This window comes from Barbus barbus (assembly GCF_936440315.1).
Source record: "Barbus barbus genome assembly, chromosome: 9".
Classification (NCBI taxonomy): domain Eukaryota; kingdom Metazoa; phylum Chordata; class Actinopteri; order Cypriniformes; family Cyprinidae; genus Barbus; species Barbus barbus.
This window is the reverse complement of record NC_136737.1, coordinates 30,734,343-30,752,047: the sequence shown is the minus strand read 5'-3', so window position 1 is coordinate 30,752,047 and position 17,705 is coordinate 30,734,343. Positions and strand designations below refer to the sequence as shown.

Below are 17,705 nucleotides of genomic sequence, written 5' to 3'. Positions count from 1 at the left end.
TTGTTTAAAGGTTAGTATGATGTTCCACAGTGTCAACAGACAACATAGTAGAACGCCACAGCATGAATTAATAAACAACAGACAGCACCGATCTATTTTTGATGTTATTTTTTATTCTCTTTTAAACATATAGTTATTTTACATGTTTTTCCAACTTTTCAGTTGAATTTTAATTATAAATAGCATTGCCAGCTTTACTTTCAGTAGGCCCTACTGTAACTTACAGTACTGTCAGTGAAGCTGGTAATGCTGCGACTTGTTTGTCTATATAACTAATTGCAAAATGATGGGCAATGATTCACATTTCCCGTGATAATAACATAATTTTATCAAAAGATCTTCCTTTTTTTCGTTTTCTTTCTTACCGCATTAAAGATTAAATGGCTCTATTTCCGCGCAGGCGCAGTGAGGGAAAAAGCAGTTTAGGACAGTGGTTCGTAGCTCTGCTTCAGCTGTGCGATACCCTCACGAGGGGTTACATGTCAGAAATTCACCCGACCATCCGATTGCCTGTCGGGAGAGGCTAATCGCTTCTCATTTCCCCCTGTACATCGAGCAAACACTGCACGACAAACGACACACTACAAAGCGGAAATAGGGCCCGACAAAAAAAAAAAAAAAAGAGTCGCACGAGCCAGAATTCGGCTCAAAATTGGACGAAAATAGCACAGTCCGGCTTAATAGAGGTGAATCGTATCGTATTTAATCCTGATATTATTTACACAGAATCACATTATTCACAAACTGCAGAACAAGTTCAGACGAGCACTGTGTTAAAATGAAAGTAAAGCTGGAATCAGACGATTTACAGACTCTGTGTTTTATCTCCTAATGTCATTTGAACTACTTTCAGAATATCTGATCCTGCTGCTGTACTTCACTTTAAATCAGTCTGGATTGAGTTTGGCTATCAAAGATAATTGTGAAATCGTGATACTCACTGTTTTTTTCTCTCAATGCACTTCACTTCCTCATGTAACAAAACAGATCCAGTTGTAATAGTTTCACTTTCTCTGTCAGCTTCCTCATCTCTTGCTCCCTCTTCAGGATATGAGTGGAATATTTTAACAGTGTCAAGAATGCAGTTATTCTCTTTAGTAATGGGAGAAGCAATAAAAGCAATAATAATCTGGTTATAAGTTAATAAAAACATAACTTTTTCAAAGAGTTATATAAATCAAATCTATCAAAAAACAGGATATAAGTGTAGTAAAAAGGCTGCTGGTTACTCTTTACAGATCCCCATCTGCTACTAACACTGTTTACAATAAAACACAGACTTTACACTGAACTACAACACAATCCAAATGAATTACCAGAAACAAGTTTATTTTAATACAGTACCATTTTTAATACAGTCTCAATAGTCTCTCAATGCAGCACCTACTTATAACTACAGTATACAGTCCTTGCTAAAGTATCTGGAGCACATCCTCATGTTGTCTGTAATGCAATGAGAAAACCAGTCAGCCGACAGGATTTTGAGCAGCAGTTCTGGTACATGTGGCTACAAAAATGAGCAAAATCATATGTGAGCACATGTATCCCATTGATTGTACCTAGACCAGAAACCCCTTCTTTCTTATAAGGAGTTTAGGAGTAACTGATAAGATGGATTGTGGACTAAACTATATCATCTTATCTTCTGTTGCTGTCAGATATTGTAAGAAAAATGACTTTCATTACTCATAACTTTTGCAAAATCGGCAATGTTTCTCTATTCTGTGCAGTCTAAGAGCTGTATGTTAGAATGTAAGTGTTTTTAATTATTTCTTCCTGTTCCTCTAATAGTTAAAACCCATTTTCCACAAGTTTTCATTAGGGTCTTAATGAAAATCCTATAATATTAAATTTGAATGAAATGAAAACTAAGACTTTCAAATCACACGAGCCAATATTTTATTCACAATAGAACATGGAGAACATAACAAATGTTTAAACAGAGAAATTTTACAATTTTATCCACTAAGTGAGCTCATTTTTGCATTTGCATTTAGCAGACGCTTTTATCCAAAGCGACTTACATTGCATTCAAGTTACAGTTTTTACATTTTTATCAGCTCTTGCTTTCCCTGGGAATCGACCCCGTGATCTTGGCGTTGCTAGCGCCATGCTCTACTATTTGAGCTACAGGAAAGCACATTTCAAATTTGATGCCTGCTACAGGTCTCAAAAAAGTTGGCACAGGGACAACAAAGAAATTTTGAAAAGATTCAGCTGGGAGAACATCTAGCAACTAATTAATTTAATTGACATCAGGTCTGTAACAGTATTAGCTATAAAAGGGATGTCTTAGAGAGGCAGAGTCTCCCAGAAGTAAAGATGGACAGAGGCTCTCCAATCTGTGAAAGAGTGTGTAAAAAGATTGTGGAATCCTTTAAAAACAATGTTCCTCAATGTCAAATTGCAAAGGCTTTGTAAATATCATCATCTACAGTGCATGACATCATCAAAGGTTCAGAGAAACTGGAGAAATCTCTGTGCGTAAGGGACAAGGGCGAAGACCTTTGTTGAATGCCTGTGGTCTTCAGGCCCTCAGATGACACTGCATCACTCATCGGCATGATTCTGTCATTGACATTACTAAATGGGCCCAGGAATACTTCCAGAAACCACTGTCGGTAAACACAATCCGCTGTGCCATCTGCAGATGCCAACTAAAGCTCTATCATGCAAAAAGGAAGCCATATGTGAACATGGTCCAGAAGCGCTGTCGTGTCCTGTTGGCCAAGGCTCATTTAAAATGGACTGTTTCAAAGTGGAAAAGTGTTCTATGGTCAGACGCGTCCAAATTTGACATTCATGTTGGAAATCACAGACGCCGTGTCCTCCGGGCTAAAGAGGAGGGAGACCTTCCAGCGTGTTATCAGCGTTCAGTTCAAAAACCAGCATCTCTGATGGTATGAGGGTCCATAAGTGCATACGGCCAGCTTGAATGTTTTGGGAGGCACTATGAATGCTGAAAGGTATATAAAGGTTTTAGAGCAACATATGCACCCCTCCAGACGACGTCTATTTCAGGGAAGGCCTTGTGTATTTCAGCAGGACAATGCAAAACCACATACTGCAGCTATTACAACAGCATGGCTTCGTAGTAGAAGAGTCCGGGTGCTGAATTGGCTTGCCTGCAGTCCAGATCTTTCACCTATAGAGAACTTTTGGTGTATCATTAAACATAAAAATACATCAAAGATGACCACGAACTCTTCAGCAGCTGGAAATCTATATCAGGCGAGAATGGGACCAAATTCCAACACCAAAGCTCCAGAAACTCATAACCTCGATGCCCAGACGTCTTCAAACTGGTTTGAAAAGAGATGCTACACCATGGTAAACATGCCGCCGTCCTAACTATCTTGAGACCTGTAGCAGGCATCACATTTTAAATGAGCTCATCTTGTGTATAAAATTTAAAAATTTCTCAGTTTAAACATTTGTTATGTTATCTATGTTCTATTGTGAATAAATATTGGCTCAAGTGATTTGAAATTTTAGTCTTTTAGTTTTCATTTTATTCAAATTTTAAAAATGTGATTGTGTTCATATACTGCCAACATACATTTATGTTCAAACAACATGCAAAACATCCAATGACCCCTTTAACTATTAACACACTGGTTTGTAGTGCAAACAATGTTACCGTTTATTGCATGTTGTTATTCTTCTCGTTATTTCTCTACAGCGGCTAATGAACCAGAAGTCCCACATGGTCACAGAAAACGCCTTACTTCCGCATTGAAAAACAAGGTGGATATGTTTTTAACATCCTAAAAGCTCTATACTCCAAAGATAGCCTACTACAAGCTAGTCAGTCTATTCAGTAAGTGTCATGTATTATGAGTCGCTTCAGAGGCATAAGGCTTTGCAAATATTACATACATTACAACACCAATAAAGTTGACACAAAAAAGGAAATTTACTTTTGGTACTTACAAGTACTTTTAAAAGCAAGTTTGTACTTTTACTTAAAAGTATGGTGCAATGGAGTAATATTTGTCCAGCAGTATCTATACTTTTACTCGAGTAATGGAGTGTACTTTGTCCACCTCTGGTTTCATCAGGGTTGGAGAGCTTTGCAGTAAAGTAGATATCCAGGAAAAGTTATAGATTTGGTTATAGAATTGGGTGCAACAGCGCCGGTGATCTTTAGGGGAACTATGTGAAGGTGAAATAATAAATCAAGTGATCAAGACCTGATTATTAACTGAATTTTCTGAAGATGACAAACAAAGCTTTTTTTTTACTAATATGTTTGACCAAATTTTCCATTCAGCAAGTATTTGAACAAAAGACTTTATGTTTATGATTTATTAAATGGAGTAAAATTGTACATTGACAATATTGGAGACTTCTGAGCTCCCCCAGGAAAACATATGTAATGAGGAACGGGAAACTTACCTAAAGTAATTAACAACTTCTGCACTTCTTTTGTAATTTTAAATAAACACACATTTTTTGTAATTTTATTCTGGGGGAAATAAACATTTTGATGAATTGTCCAGTAGATGTCTGCAGTGATCCACACATGCTGCTCACTATAGACCAGAGGCTGCATGCAGAGCGCCCCAATGTTTTTGTTTTGTTTTCATCAAGGCACAGGTTTGTCTGTTTTAGTCTATTTAATATTATGTTGTCCTCACTTGCATGTGACACTGTACCCATGTTAACCTGATGAAATTATTTTCATATTTATTATTGTTTTTATTTGTAAATGTGATTGATATTCTGTTGATGTTTTGTGTCGTACAAAATAAAATTAGTGAATTTCTGTGACAGCTATGATGGGCTGGCTTTAAAACCTGCTGTATATAACCTCCTGCGCTCTCACAGACACAATATAGGAGTTAGTGTGCATAATCTGTGAATATTTTATTTATGAATTCATGTCAGGCCCGAGGGTTAATATCAATGAGGAACCATACAACCAGAAGCAAAAGCACATGACTAATTTGAAAGGTTTGCATGTGTAGAGCGGAAAAAGAATTAACTAAAAAACATCTTGACTACAAATGTCATGGTCGGCTGAAGAGATGAGGAAACAGTATGCAAGTGAAACAGAGTTTATTGTACAGATGAAGTGAGACACCGACATGATTGAGGAATGGAGTGACACAGTACTGGATGGGCACACGGTGAAGTGGAGTGGTGGTGAAGACAGGAACCGACAGTGATAGCAAACCTCCAGACACGGGATGAAGACACGACGACACCAACACGAACTCCGATCCACAACACCAAACAGATCCACCGACGACGAGAAGAAGAAGTGGAGACGGAAACACTGTAGCAGGGAGACATCCAGGAACGATCTGACAGCGGAGAGGAGAAAGAGGTGAGTATTTAAGGCCACGGGAAATGAGCAACAGCTGGCGCGATTGACGAGGCACAGCTGAGGGAAGTGAGCGGATGATAGCTCGGCCACGCCCCCACACGTACAGCACGCACACACATGACAAACCACGGGACAAAGAGAGACCGCGGATGGGTGAACCGTGACAGTACCCCTCCCCTAAGAACGCCTCCTGGCGTTCCCAGGTTCTCCTACCTGTCGATTATAGTCATCGATCAGAGAGTGATCCAGTATGTCTCTCGCAGGTACCCAACTTCTCTCCTCCGGACCGTAACCCTCCCAGTCCACCAAGTATTGAAATCCGCGTCCCCTCCGCCTAGAGTCCAGTATGCGATTGACCGAATAAGTGGGTTCCCCGTCTATCGTAATTATTTAAAAATACATATAAGCTTCATGCCTGACACTTTTGTAACCGATTAAAAACTAGCATTTAAGCTAAACATACAATGAAGGCTCGTTGCATGAAACTGTAACCACAACCATCGTCAACTTAAATGAACAAAAAGACAGTAATCAGCAATACGCGTTCACACAGTTAACTTTATTTAAATCTCTCACTGATATAAAATGACCCTGAGTTGTTAGAAAAGAAATGTAGCCTATACTGATATCACTGCAAGAAGATATATTGATTAAAGGTTAGAGGGTCAAAAAAGTATTATAATAAGATCCATGATCCATAACTTTAATTTCACGATGGTTAAACTTTAACTTCTATACCAAAGATAATGTTAAGATGCTAAGTACAGTTAAAGACTTTTAGCGGCAATTCCATATTAAAATATTTCAAATAAATTGAAAATGCAATGAACACAATATATTCAACACTATATACATCAACAATATTTTTAATGTGTTTCAAAATATGCTTATACCTTTTAAACCTATGACACAATTTGAATACAAGAGTCTTAGAGGCAAGGTAAAATTTAATCCAATAGCTGTTTATTAAACAATTAACAGCTAGCAAGGAACACTGAGGTAGTAACATGGAAACAAAAGCAAGGACTCAATAAATTACAATATTATTGCGCAATAGAGTATATGCCACAGAGGTTTGCTATAACACATGGTCCTAGTCAAAAAAAAACAAAAAATATATATATATATTGATGCGTCAGGATTAAACACTTACTTATTCAGCAATGCTTAAAATAAATTAAATTCAAGTTAGGCAGCTTGTCTATTGTCGAGAAAATGGTGTGTAATACAGGTACGTCACTCTGCTCAAAATATAGACTTGTTTTGCAGCATTTGAAGGGGTTGTCCTCTTGAATAGGCCAGTCACGATCATACTCATAGTCAGACTCATCGCTGCTTTGAGTCAAAAAGTTTGTTTCAGCGTCCTTTCCGTGTTTATTTACCAATATAGGGTAATGTCCCCACTGGAAAAAAGTACTAGATTTTCCACCAAAATTAAATTCTCTCCAAATTTGATTGCAGAAGTATGCCCAGTCTATGGCAGTCAAAAGCAGATAGTCCCATTCGGATGTATATTCTTTGTAAGATTCCAAAACGTAGAGTTTTACAATCTGCAACTCTTTGTCAAACGCAAATATTTCCACACGGTCATAAGACACTGGGAAATCTTTTTTCACAAAATCATCATCTTTACTGAGAACCTTTTGTTAGACTCTTCCATGATTTTTACTTGGTGTTAAAGTCAGCTCCTCTCTCATTTCAACAGAACTTCTTGGCGGTGTTACACACATCATTCTTCTAGATGTTTCAGGACTGTTTGGAGCAGCGGCAGCCATTGTAACAAGAGAATGCAGAATGTCTTCTGCAGATAACTATGTGCCACCTAAACCTTATTTAAATACCAAATTGTGAATATAGGTAGGACTCCAAAGAAGTTGTGAAACAAACGAGGATGTGACACCTTCAAAAGTCATAAAACATCAGATGCTTTGACACGTTCAGCGAGATTGTTATCTCTTAAATTACCTCAAGTTTTTTTCTTGAAGGCAACGCATTCAATTATCTTGTTGGTAAATCAAAGTACGCTGTTTCACAGTATTTTTGTTTGGACCTTCAGCTCATGAGGACCTCTAATAGAATTTTTAATTTAATAATGTACAAATCAGATGAGAACTCGCATTCACATCTCTTGTAAAATGTTAGTGTTAATTGCATTATTATTTTAAAAGGAGTGTTAAATGATTCCGAGTGTTACATGGATATTTCAAGATATAATATTTTCTGTTTGGTCTGGTTTTAGAGTCGGCCTGCTACAGTGAGAAACTTTACGTGTCTTCACAATGGAGTAATGAGGGGTTAAACATGTTGACTAGTAACACACAATATTCAACATAAACTAGAATCCTAAACTCTAATGTAACCGTGAGTTTGTTTCTCATTCTGTAGATTATCTCAGTAATGAAATCTTAGTTCACTTATATTTTCTGGCTAGCAGCTGAGATGTGGACCGATGCTAAACCTATTTTTCAGTCCTTTAGGTTTGGTAAAATATATGTTATTAAATTCAAAACGATAAACTGCATCAAATGTTCTTAAAAATATAAACATCAGGTATGACAACTTTGTTACATTTAAGCTAAAATACATGTTTAGATATTTATAAAAAATAAAGATAAACAACATTTCAGGGGACTGTGCTGTTGAAGACAGTAACTTCATGCCGCATTGTTTTAATAAAGGTAGATAATTATGTATAAATTATGAAGACATTCACATATCAAGTCAGCACACAGTTGCAGTTGTGCATGTGTCCCGGACAGTGTTGGGTAAGTTACTTTCAAAAAGTAATTAATTACAGTTACTAATTACTTCATCAATATTGTATTTAAATTACTTTACTAATTACTCTATCTGAAAAGTAACTTAGTTACTCAACAAGTAACTTAATTATTCAAATCGCTAATAAGGCTACATCTTAAAATCCCTATAAACCTTAATAGAAATTAAACTCTATATTCTTTCAATTCGAGTCAAACATAGAATAGTTTAGCCTTTTAGCTTTAAAACAACTGTAATACTTAAACATTTTTATGAAAAAAATGTAACCACCTTTGGTTAACAAATAGAAATACTCTGCAAAATATCTGAATAACAAAAAGGCTTAAAAGTTAAACAATACATTTCAGTTTGGCAAGATGTTCAGGAAAAGCCCAACTAGTAAAATCTGTACAGGTTTATGTCAAAATAACACGTTAACTAATGTAGGAAAGAATAAATTACAGAAACGATCTTCTCAGATCGCGCTGTTCTTATGAGGTAAATTTCTCATAGCAGGTCTTCTTTCAAAAATGATGAATATTAGATGATTTGTTTTTTTTTTCTTAATATTTTAAAAAAAAAATTGTATCTAGGTGAGGGCATATGCTCGCAGGTGACTGCATATAATGAGCTCAGACACGGCAAAGACTGTACCTTGCTTTAGTTTCATACGGATTGCATAATCAGAAACATTAGTTTTTAATTTGAATTCGTTCAAGTGTCAAGTAGACACTTCAAGATTTTTAGATTCTATTGATTTTAGTCTTATATGTATCTGAGTCAGAGCCAGTGGGTGGTGGTGTGGGGGGGTTTCGGGGTGGGATGGGAAGCGTGCAATCTGTGATTGCGTGCAGTTTCTGACGCTCGCTAAAGCGTGCAATCGCTTTCTTATGTGCGCTGTTTTACCGGTTTCACTTTCGCTTTCGAAACGATCACGTTCAGCAAGAAGGGGAGAGGATGGAAAGTGGGGGGCACCGTAACTCTGCCCGCGAATGCCCCCTCTTGGTGCCGGCCCTGATTTGAGTATTTAAGGTTTCTCTGTGAATCAGGAAAATCTGAAATTAACGCACCCGCACGCGGAGGGTTAAAGCCACTGCATTCAATATCTTTAGACGGTACATTTAGATTTCAAATTCAATATTGCTTTTAGAACTGTTGAAATTATTTACTGTATGTAACGCAAGTACTTTATAAGTAACTGTAATTAAATTACCTAAAAATGAACAGTAATCCCTTACTTTACTTTTTCAGTGGATAAGTAATTTAATTACAGTAACGCGTTACACCCAACACTGGTCCCGGATCAAACCTTTTGGTCAGATGAACACCTAAAACACGTGTCTGTGTGTTGGTGCAGACCATCTAAAATGGTCGAAAACATGCCCCTTTCAATGAATTAGCTGGAGTGATGTTTAGAGACACAGACAAAGGAAATGTGTGTCTGTGGCATCCTTGACTTTTAATGTCTAACTTAAAGTGTAATCGATGGGTTTGTATTAAGTGTTACGGTCATAACAGAAAATGGCAAGACTCATTTTCAAGTTGAGGTTGAGGTTCAAATGTCGTTGTGTTGAAAAAAGATTCTGTGGACAAACACCTCAGGGAAAATAATTTGAAATGGAGGTTTTTCAAATTAATAAAAAGTTCAGTCAAATGTTTAATTTTCTTAAATGAAGAAATGTGTATTATGCAACGTTAAGAGGTATGTGCTCATCATGCTCTTTTCCCCATGCGAGAATTAGCATGAACTTACGGAGGGGTCTAAAAACAAATGCAGCCAAACAAACAAAATGTGAATTGTGTCATCTGCTATCTGAACAAAATGACTAAACTAGTGGAGTAATAAAAATATAATTTACAAATCCACATTTAAAAACTTTCACAATTGTTTACGAAACAGATTTCTTAATTCGCTATGCCTTATAAACATTTCTATTCTTGCTATACTCTCTTTCTTAGTGATTTGGTCTCTTGAATGTACAAAAGGTTATAGATTAAATTTATCTATACTCTTTACAAGAGCGTGGAAACTTTAACATGCTCAAACTTAATGGGGGAAGTCGTGGCCTAATGGTTAGAGAGTCGGACTCGTAATCGAAAGGTTGTGGGTTCGAGTCCCCGGCCGGCAGGGATTGTAGGTGGGGGGAGTGAATGTCCAGCGCTCTCTCCACCCTCAATACCACGACTGAGGTGCCCTTGAGCAAGGCACCGAACCCCCAACTGCTCCCCGGGCGCTGCAGCATGGCTGCCCACTGCTCCGGGTGTGTGTTCACGGTGTGTGTGCATTTGTTCACTACTCACTGCTGTGTGTGTGCGCTTGGATGGGTTAAACGCAAAGCACCAATTTCGAGTATGGGTCACCATACTTGACAATACGTCACAACTTTTTTTTTTTAAAAGGATGTACAGCTTTCATTGCAATAGTTTGATTAGTTTAGGTTGTAATTGTTTTAAGGGTAAAACAGCAAGACTTAATTTTCGTGATGATGCTTCATGTGATTGCACTTTGTGAAGTTGCACTAAAAGAAATATCTCAAAGAGAAAGACTGTTACTAAATTTCTTAATTTTCATTTACTCCAATTATGATGACAGCTCACAAGGAGGAGTCTTCACCTAAAAACATACAAATGATGATAATAGTTGAAACATCCTTAGCTTGAACCTCTTTCATGTTGAAAATCCCAGATTCTGGTGCTTTTAGTCTTTTAGTAAATCATTTAAAATGACATAATATCTACAAATAGTCAGAATGTATAAAACTACTTGGTTGGCATGAAGCTTAATCTGAATCAAAGCAATGTTTTGTGTTCTAGGTATAAAAATGTACACCAATAAATGAACATTAGAAAACAACATGCAATACTTGTGATTGTCAAACACCTCGGGTAAAAAATTTGAAACATAGATCTGTCAAATGAGAAATGTTCACTCTGAAGCGTAGATAGACAGCATGCCTTGCTTTAGTGACACGCAATGTGTTTAACCTTTTAAACATGTTTAAAACTTGTGGTTGTAATTATTTTACTGAGAAGTATTGAAGATACTCACGCCTCTCCTTCTCAGTCAGGCCCAAACATTAGATGGGTGGATGGTAGTGGTTTGAATAAATTGCTTGGCTCTTTGTTTTCAGTTTTTAACAATAGCCTATCAGCTTGTACTGACTCTACAGTGCTGTGTCAAGATGCATGCATACAAATGTTTTAGAAAGACCCAAACTTAAAACCTTTTCAGAAGGATATAAACAGTGTGATGGGTAATGGTCTTCGTGAATGCTTTGATTTTTTTTTTGTCTTAGCCATTAAGATTTAGCGCATAGATCAGGTAGACACGTGTTTGGAGGTCTTCACCCTAAAACAAAGTACATCCCCAAACATGACACCCTTATTCTACCATCACTGGAAGGTAGACCCCCATTAACATAAGAGACATTCAGTCTATAGATCAGACCGTGGTAAGGTGTCGACATAAACACTGTTATGGGTACAGACCCAGAAAGTCAGGAAGGAGACCGATGAAGAAACGATGATTTTAGACTAGAAGATTTTAGACTAGTTAGGACATTCATGTGAAAAGTTTAGATAATAACTAATTTCTCAATACACGTTTGATACTACCAGTCAGGGTAACACATGGCAATCCAAATACGCAACAACACCCCACAGATAGGAGGGCTAAGCATGCAAGTATGGGAACAACTTAATTCACAGACTGCATGGATCTCGCTTTAACTCATGTAAGTTCTCTTAGAACTTTGTTTTATTTCTTTATCTATTTTGTTTCTTCATTTTCCTCCAAGAATGGAAAAAAATGTGTTGCAACTCTCAGGGTCTAAAAAAGAACATGTCCGGGCATATCACTTTTTTTTTTTTTTTTTTTCAGACGCATGGATGGATTAGATAGTTGCTGACTTGGATAATTGTTTGCCATTTTAATCTATTGAGCACCCTTTGATATTCAATAGGGAGAAATGTTTGGAAAAGTTTCACATCACAAAACAAAAGAACTCAATGGTTCTCAGCTCATTCATTCTTGTTCTTATTCACAGGTGTGAAACAACCCGAACGTTTGGCGGAACAACCCATCCGAGATCGTTGTGACACTTCATAACAACAAAATGGGCGAATCATATCCTGATCACAAAATGGTCACTGCCATAAACAGGAGGTCAGAGGTGTCAATTTGACAACTGCTGTCATAAACATCAAGAAACAGGAACAGGAGGTCAGAGGTACCAGTTTTACAACTGGTATCATAAACATCAAGAAACAAACATCAAGGAACAGGAACAGGATGTCATAAAGCTTCAAAGAACAGGAACAGGAGGTCAGAGGTATCAATTGTAACCAATCAATATAAAATCATAAAGTCATAAATCAATCAATTTTTGACACATGCTCCCTCATATTTTCTTCTGATGGGTTAAGTGTGGTGTGTTTGAGCGCTAACGGTGTGTGTGCACCCACAGCTCCTTAGCAGGTAAGAAAACTGAAACAATAAGGATGTATGTAAACCAGTGCTGCTCTGTCACACAGCCTGTGCAATAAGTTGGTCATTTTATGCAATAGAGCAAAATAAGTTGATTTGTGTTCAGAGTAACAACAGGTTAATTAAGGTCAACTCATATTGTAGGATGCTCTACTGCTCCTTCTGAGTCACATGCATCAATCTGCATCTAATCTCACTTTTTGACTGTCCACAAACCTAGTATTGGGAGCCCATTCATTAAATTGCACATCTTGGATGTCTTCCTGATCTAAAGCCTGAGACACCTCAACAGCTGAAGTCCAAAGACATCAAACTCAGTCTAAGGTGAGTGATGAAAGACAGCTATTTTAATCAACTAATTTGTCCCATTCTATTCAATTTGAAATGTTATTTTCCAAAACCTGACTTGTAATCTTATCACTGCATTCCCAGAGATGCTAATGCTGTCTTTATAGTAATAGGACTGACTCACAGTTGTAAGTCATTATTTTCACAAAGATTCTGATCTGTGATGCTTCTCAGTAGACACCAAACATGTTTGTGTTTGTTTGTTTATAACGTGACAGGTGAACAGGTGAAGAATAAAAAAGGAAGACATGTCCCTTCAAATAAGAATAAGACAGGATATTGCTGGACACTGTTGCTTGTTTTCATTGTGTCCTGAAATGCCATGCTTTGGCAATAAACTGATTATCATAAACAACACATGTATTTTTCTAGGGATGTGGCATGACCAGGGGATAAATTGTTGCAGTCGTTAATTTAGCCTGATAGCTTGAAACAACTGAAGTATTTCTTATTAATATTTATTTTTTTAAGTGTAATCCTCTGGGCTTACTTTAAGACACCAAAACTATTTAACACAAGAAAAAAAAACTACAGTGTGCTTTTCAGGGGTAAAGATATATTTGACCCTGATTCATGCTGCATTACATGCTGGGAGCCTTCATACATATGCACAGCACAAAACACAGTATGACGCTGTTTGTTTACAATACATTTCTGAGATAAATTTCTTAATAAATATATTAAACCGTATTTATTTTATTTTATTTCCATGATAAAAAAGTTACCATAAAAAAGAAACTGAATAATGAGTTTATTGAATAATACACATTGGAAGAAAGCTTGGCAAAAAATATTCAAAGCAAAGATTTATTAAGATTTGTGAATCCCAGAGGGGTCATAGTTAGATCTGTTAAAATAGAGATCTATTTATAAATAATTGATGTTTTACATATTTAATTGATTTAGTTTATTACAGTATGTTTATGTCAAACTCTCTCCTTGAGACTGGAGCACTTTGCTGGTAAACTGTGATCTTATCTCATGACTCTCTCTTGAGGCTGCATTAGCACTTAAACTATACCATGACTGTCATATTCTATTTCTAGAATTAAATTTAATGAATTTTCTTATCATCTTCATGCTTATATTAAAATCTACTGTATAAAGAAAAATATGTTAAAAGTAAAAAAAGTGTACTACGTATTAACAATATACAACATTTTCATGAAGATACCAAAAAAAAAATCTATCTATCTATCTATCTATCTATCTATCTATCTATCTATCTATCTATCTATCTATCTATCTATCTATCTATCTATCTATCTATCTATCTATCTTCACTGTAAAAATTTTAATTTTTTACAGGATTAAAGAGTAGTATTTTACAATATATTACTGTATTCAGAAATGTATTGTGAAATCAAAGCATGCTGGGTAATTTTCTAACAAATGACTGAATGAACAGCAGAATGATGCTAACATCACAGTAATTTACTGCTCTTGTTTTACTGTGAATTCAATTTATAAAGCTGTCTTGAACTGTTGTCTTTGACCTTGCATATTCATATTCAAAATAAACCTCTACAGCATGATTTATTCATGCTGCATTACATGCTGGGACCCTTCATACATATGCACAGCACAAAACACAGTATGATGCTGTTTGTTTACAAGAAATTACTGAGAGTGCAGTTCAATACAAGAGAAGTCCCACTGGGAAATTACTGTGAAAGTAATGCAGTTATTAACCTGGAATATACTGTAATGTCATGCTAAATTATTACAGTGCAGTTAGTATGTCCAATCTAATTATTAAAAAAAAAATGTTCCCATGAGACTGGAAAAAAATGTAGGTTGTTTAAAACCTACAAAAATTATGTCCAGGTGACAGTCTTGTTCAGGACGTGTTGTTTTGATTCACTTGTTTGGAGCTTGTGGAGTTTCCTCTGTCAAATACTGTACAACAGAGAGAAAGATAAAATACACTAAGATCTGCTTTAATACAAGATAATAAATTACATCATTGAATCAATAACTTACTGTAGTTTCTGTAGTTTACAGTGTGGATCCTCCAGTAGAGCAGAGAGCAGCTTCACTCCTGAGTCTCCTGGATTATTAAATCTCAGATTCAGTTCAGTCAGGTGTGAGGGGTTTGATCTCAGAGCTGAACTCAGAGCAGCACAGCCTTCCTCTCCAATACTGCAGTTAATCAGCCTGCAGAGAGAGAAGAACATGAATGATCTCTGGGATTGTGTTTCAGCTTTAGGGTGAGAGTGTGTTTGTATGAGCTCTGCTTTTCTCTCTCACACCAGGATCGGTGCTATAGAGATGTTATCTTGCCAGCAGCTGAGACATTAATTTAACTCACTCTACATGATTCCTGATTGTGATGCTGAACTAGTTCATCGTTTTCACCCCTCAAACCGTCTGTAGTACTATACAGGTGATAATGTTAAAATAAGAGTAACATTATAGTATAACTATGATATATAAGTCTTGTAAGGATCACTAATCGGCTCAATGATGAAATCCAGCGGCGTGGATGAAGGTATAATGTGTGAAGGACTACTACTCCTGCTTTAATCTAACTCCAATTCTCAAGTGATCATTAAATTTAGAATGTGTTTCTAATTAGTAACTAATCACAAATATTGGTTAGTTTTAATGGAGATATTTGATTATTCTGTACATCCTATATTTTCAGTTATTCATTCATCAGGGACTCGATGTTGTGTTTGAGTCTGACTCCGACCGGAGGTCATGAATCTCACGATCACAAACTCTCCAGTCTCAACTTACTCAGAGGGTGCAAGGATAACCACAAAATATATATTCTGTGTTTAATAGCCTGTTTATTAGCTTGTGTCTAATAACATATTAATTTTTGTTCCTTTAGATTCACAACACATTGCTACAACTCCTGCAGCAAACCGTAACAAGAGGAAAATACAACAGATTTATGCTAACACTAGTTTGTCTTATGATTTAGTTCTCTAGACTTGGGAAGTGATTAATAAAGAGGAATCTATCTGTTCAGTTCATGAATGAGGTGTCAAATCAACCGGATCATTGAGGAGAGGAGTGCTGTATCTTTTCTAAGTGATCGAACCTACGATGTTCACACAGCAGATGAAAAAGCAGACAAAAAAAATCCCATAGACTTACAATGACGGAATGTTCATGAAAGCATAATCTAGCCGCTGCCGTTTTCAAATTCAAAGCAAAACTGTGACATTTCATTCACTGACGCTCTTCAATCAGCGGCTCTAAACCCGGAATAATATAATCTGATACATAATATATCAGTACCATATTGGTAAATGTATGGACACAAGGAATACGTTTCTGCTATTACTATTTATTTATATATCTTTTCTTATTTTCCACAGAAGAAAGTCACACTGTATTCAAATGACTTGAAGATAATTAAAGTGAAGACAGTTTTAATTTTTGGGTGCACTATTGCTTTAACATGAAATGTTTTTGTTTGGCAGTATTTTCACACAGTTTTTGTGTTTAATAATATAATAACACTTACTGTAGTTTCTGTAGTTTACAGCGTGGATCCTCCAGTAGAGCAGAGAGCAGCTTCACTCCTGAGTCTCCTGGTTTATTACGGCTCAGATCCAGTTCAGTCAGGTGTGAGGGGTTTGATCTCAGAGCTGAACTCAGAGCAGCACAGCCTTCCTCTCCAATACTGCAGTCACACAGCCTGCAGAGAGAAAGAGAACAACTAAAGATGAGTTAAGTTCATTCACTGTTTGTCACAGACCCATGAATGAGGTGTTAAATCAACCGGATCATTGAGGAGAGGAGTGCTGTATCTTTTCTAAGTGATCGGACCTACGATGTTCACACAGCGGACGAAAAAACAGACAACAAAATCCCATAGACTTGTTTGTTTTACGTGTTATTTATAACAAACCATATTACAGATGCGTTGTCAGATTTAAGTTGAACCGCGGTCCTAGCGCGTGCCGTCCACGAACCGTTCCACCCCTACCTCATATCATCTTATTATTATTATTATTAGAATAGCCTATATCTCAATGAGTCTACTTAAAGAAAGAGAAAGAAAAGAAACTAAATAAATAATTTCTAAATTTTCTACCTCATATCATAAACACATAGAAATGTAAAAGTATTCATGGCAACCCGTCAAAATAAAAGTTTGGTTTCACTTGAAGACATTGCGGCAGAAATATATTACTATTGTTCAGTAATAGGCTACTACTACTAAAATTATTAAAACCTTATTTTTAAAGGAATAATCATACAATATTTCTTCAATGTTTTAATTTTAATATTAAATCCCCTTTATTTTCCAAAAAATAAGATTTATTTTCATTTTCATTAATTAAAAGATAAAATGAATGTTTTATGCCTTAATAAAATGTAAATACACAACACAGAGTTTCTGAGGAAAAAAATATAAAATGTTAGAATAAATTAAACTTGTTTTTATACTTTTAAATAATTAGACAATAAAACATAAGTTTGGAAAAAATAAAACATTTAATTGGGCCCTAAACATGTATTTTTTGCTAAATAAATTGATGTTAAATTGTTTAAGTTTCATGATTTTAATTAATTAGACATGCTTTGATTAGTAAAATTTAATTTGATCATTAAAAAGATATGTAATTCAGGTCCTGTTATCATGATCATTACCATCTTAAAGCCTTCCTTGGGGCAAAATAGGAGAAAGAGAAATGATTATCAATGTACTTATTCACACGTATGTTATCCAGGCGTTAATCCACAAGTACTTTCTAGATACAAAGTAAAAATCCTTTCTTTGCTCCGTCACCACCGCACAGTTTGAGCGCAGCTCCGAGA

The 17,705-nt window shown here is 36.1% G+C and overlaps 2 protein-coding genes across 3 annotated transcripts in view; both read right to left on the bottom strand.

Moving 5' to 3' along the window:
- Positions 1 to 17,705, bottom strand: part of LOC306874651 (NLR family CARD domain-containing protein 3-like) — a 311,376-nt gene that overhangs the window by 22,494 nt on the left and 271,177 nt on the right. Inside the window, exon 1 of one of the 2 annotated variants that reach the window (XM_079424828.1) lies at positions 942 to 1,000. The exons of the other annotated variant lie outside the window; for it this stretch is intronic. The gene's annotated coding sequence lies outside the window, so the exon portion shown is untranslated. Of the gene's footprint in view, positions 1 to 941; positions 1,001 to 17,705 lie in introns of those variants that run through there. 2 annotated transcript variants of the gene reach the window in all.
- The window catches only part of LOC306874658 (NLR family CARD domain-containing protein 3-like), a gene marked incomplete at its 3' end in the record, with an annotated part of 195,623 nt that continues 192,820 nt past the window's right edge, over positions 14,903 to 17,705 (bottom strand). The window contains exons 7-8 of the mRNA XM_079424854.1: positions 16,405 to 16,578; positions 14,903 to 15,080 (exon numbers count right to left, since the gene is read on the bottom strand). Coding sequence (XP_079280980.1) covers positions 14,903 to 15,080; positions 16,405 to 16,578 — 352 coding nt within the window. The remainder of the gene's footprint in view (positions 15,081 to 16,404; positions 16,579 to 17,705) is intronic.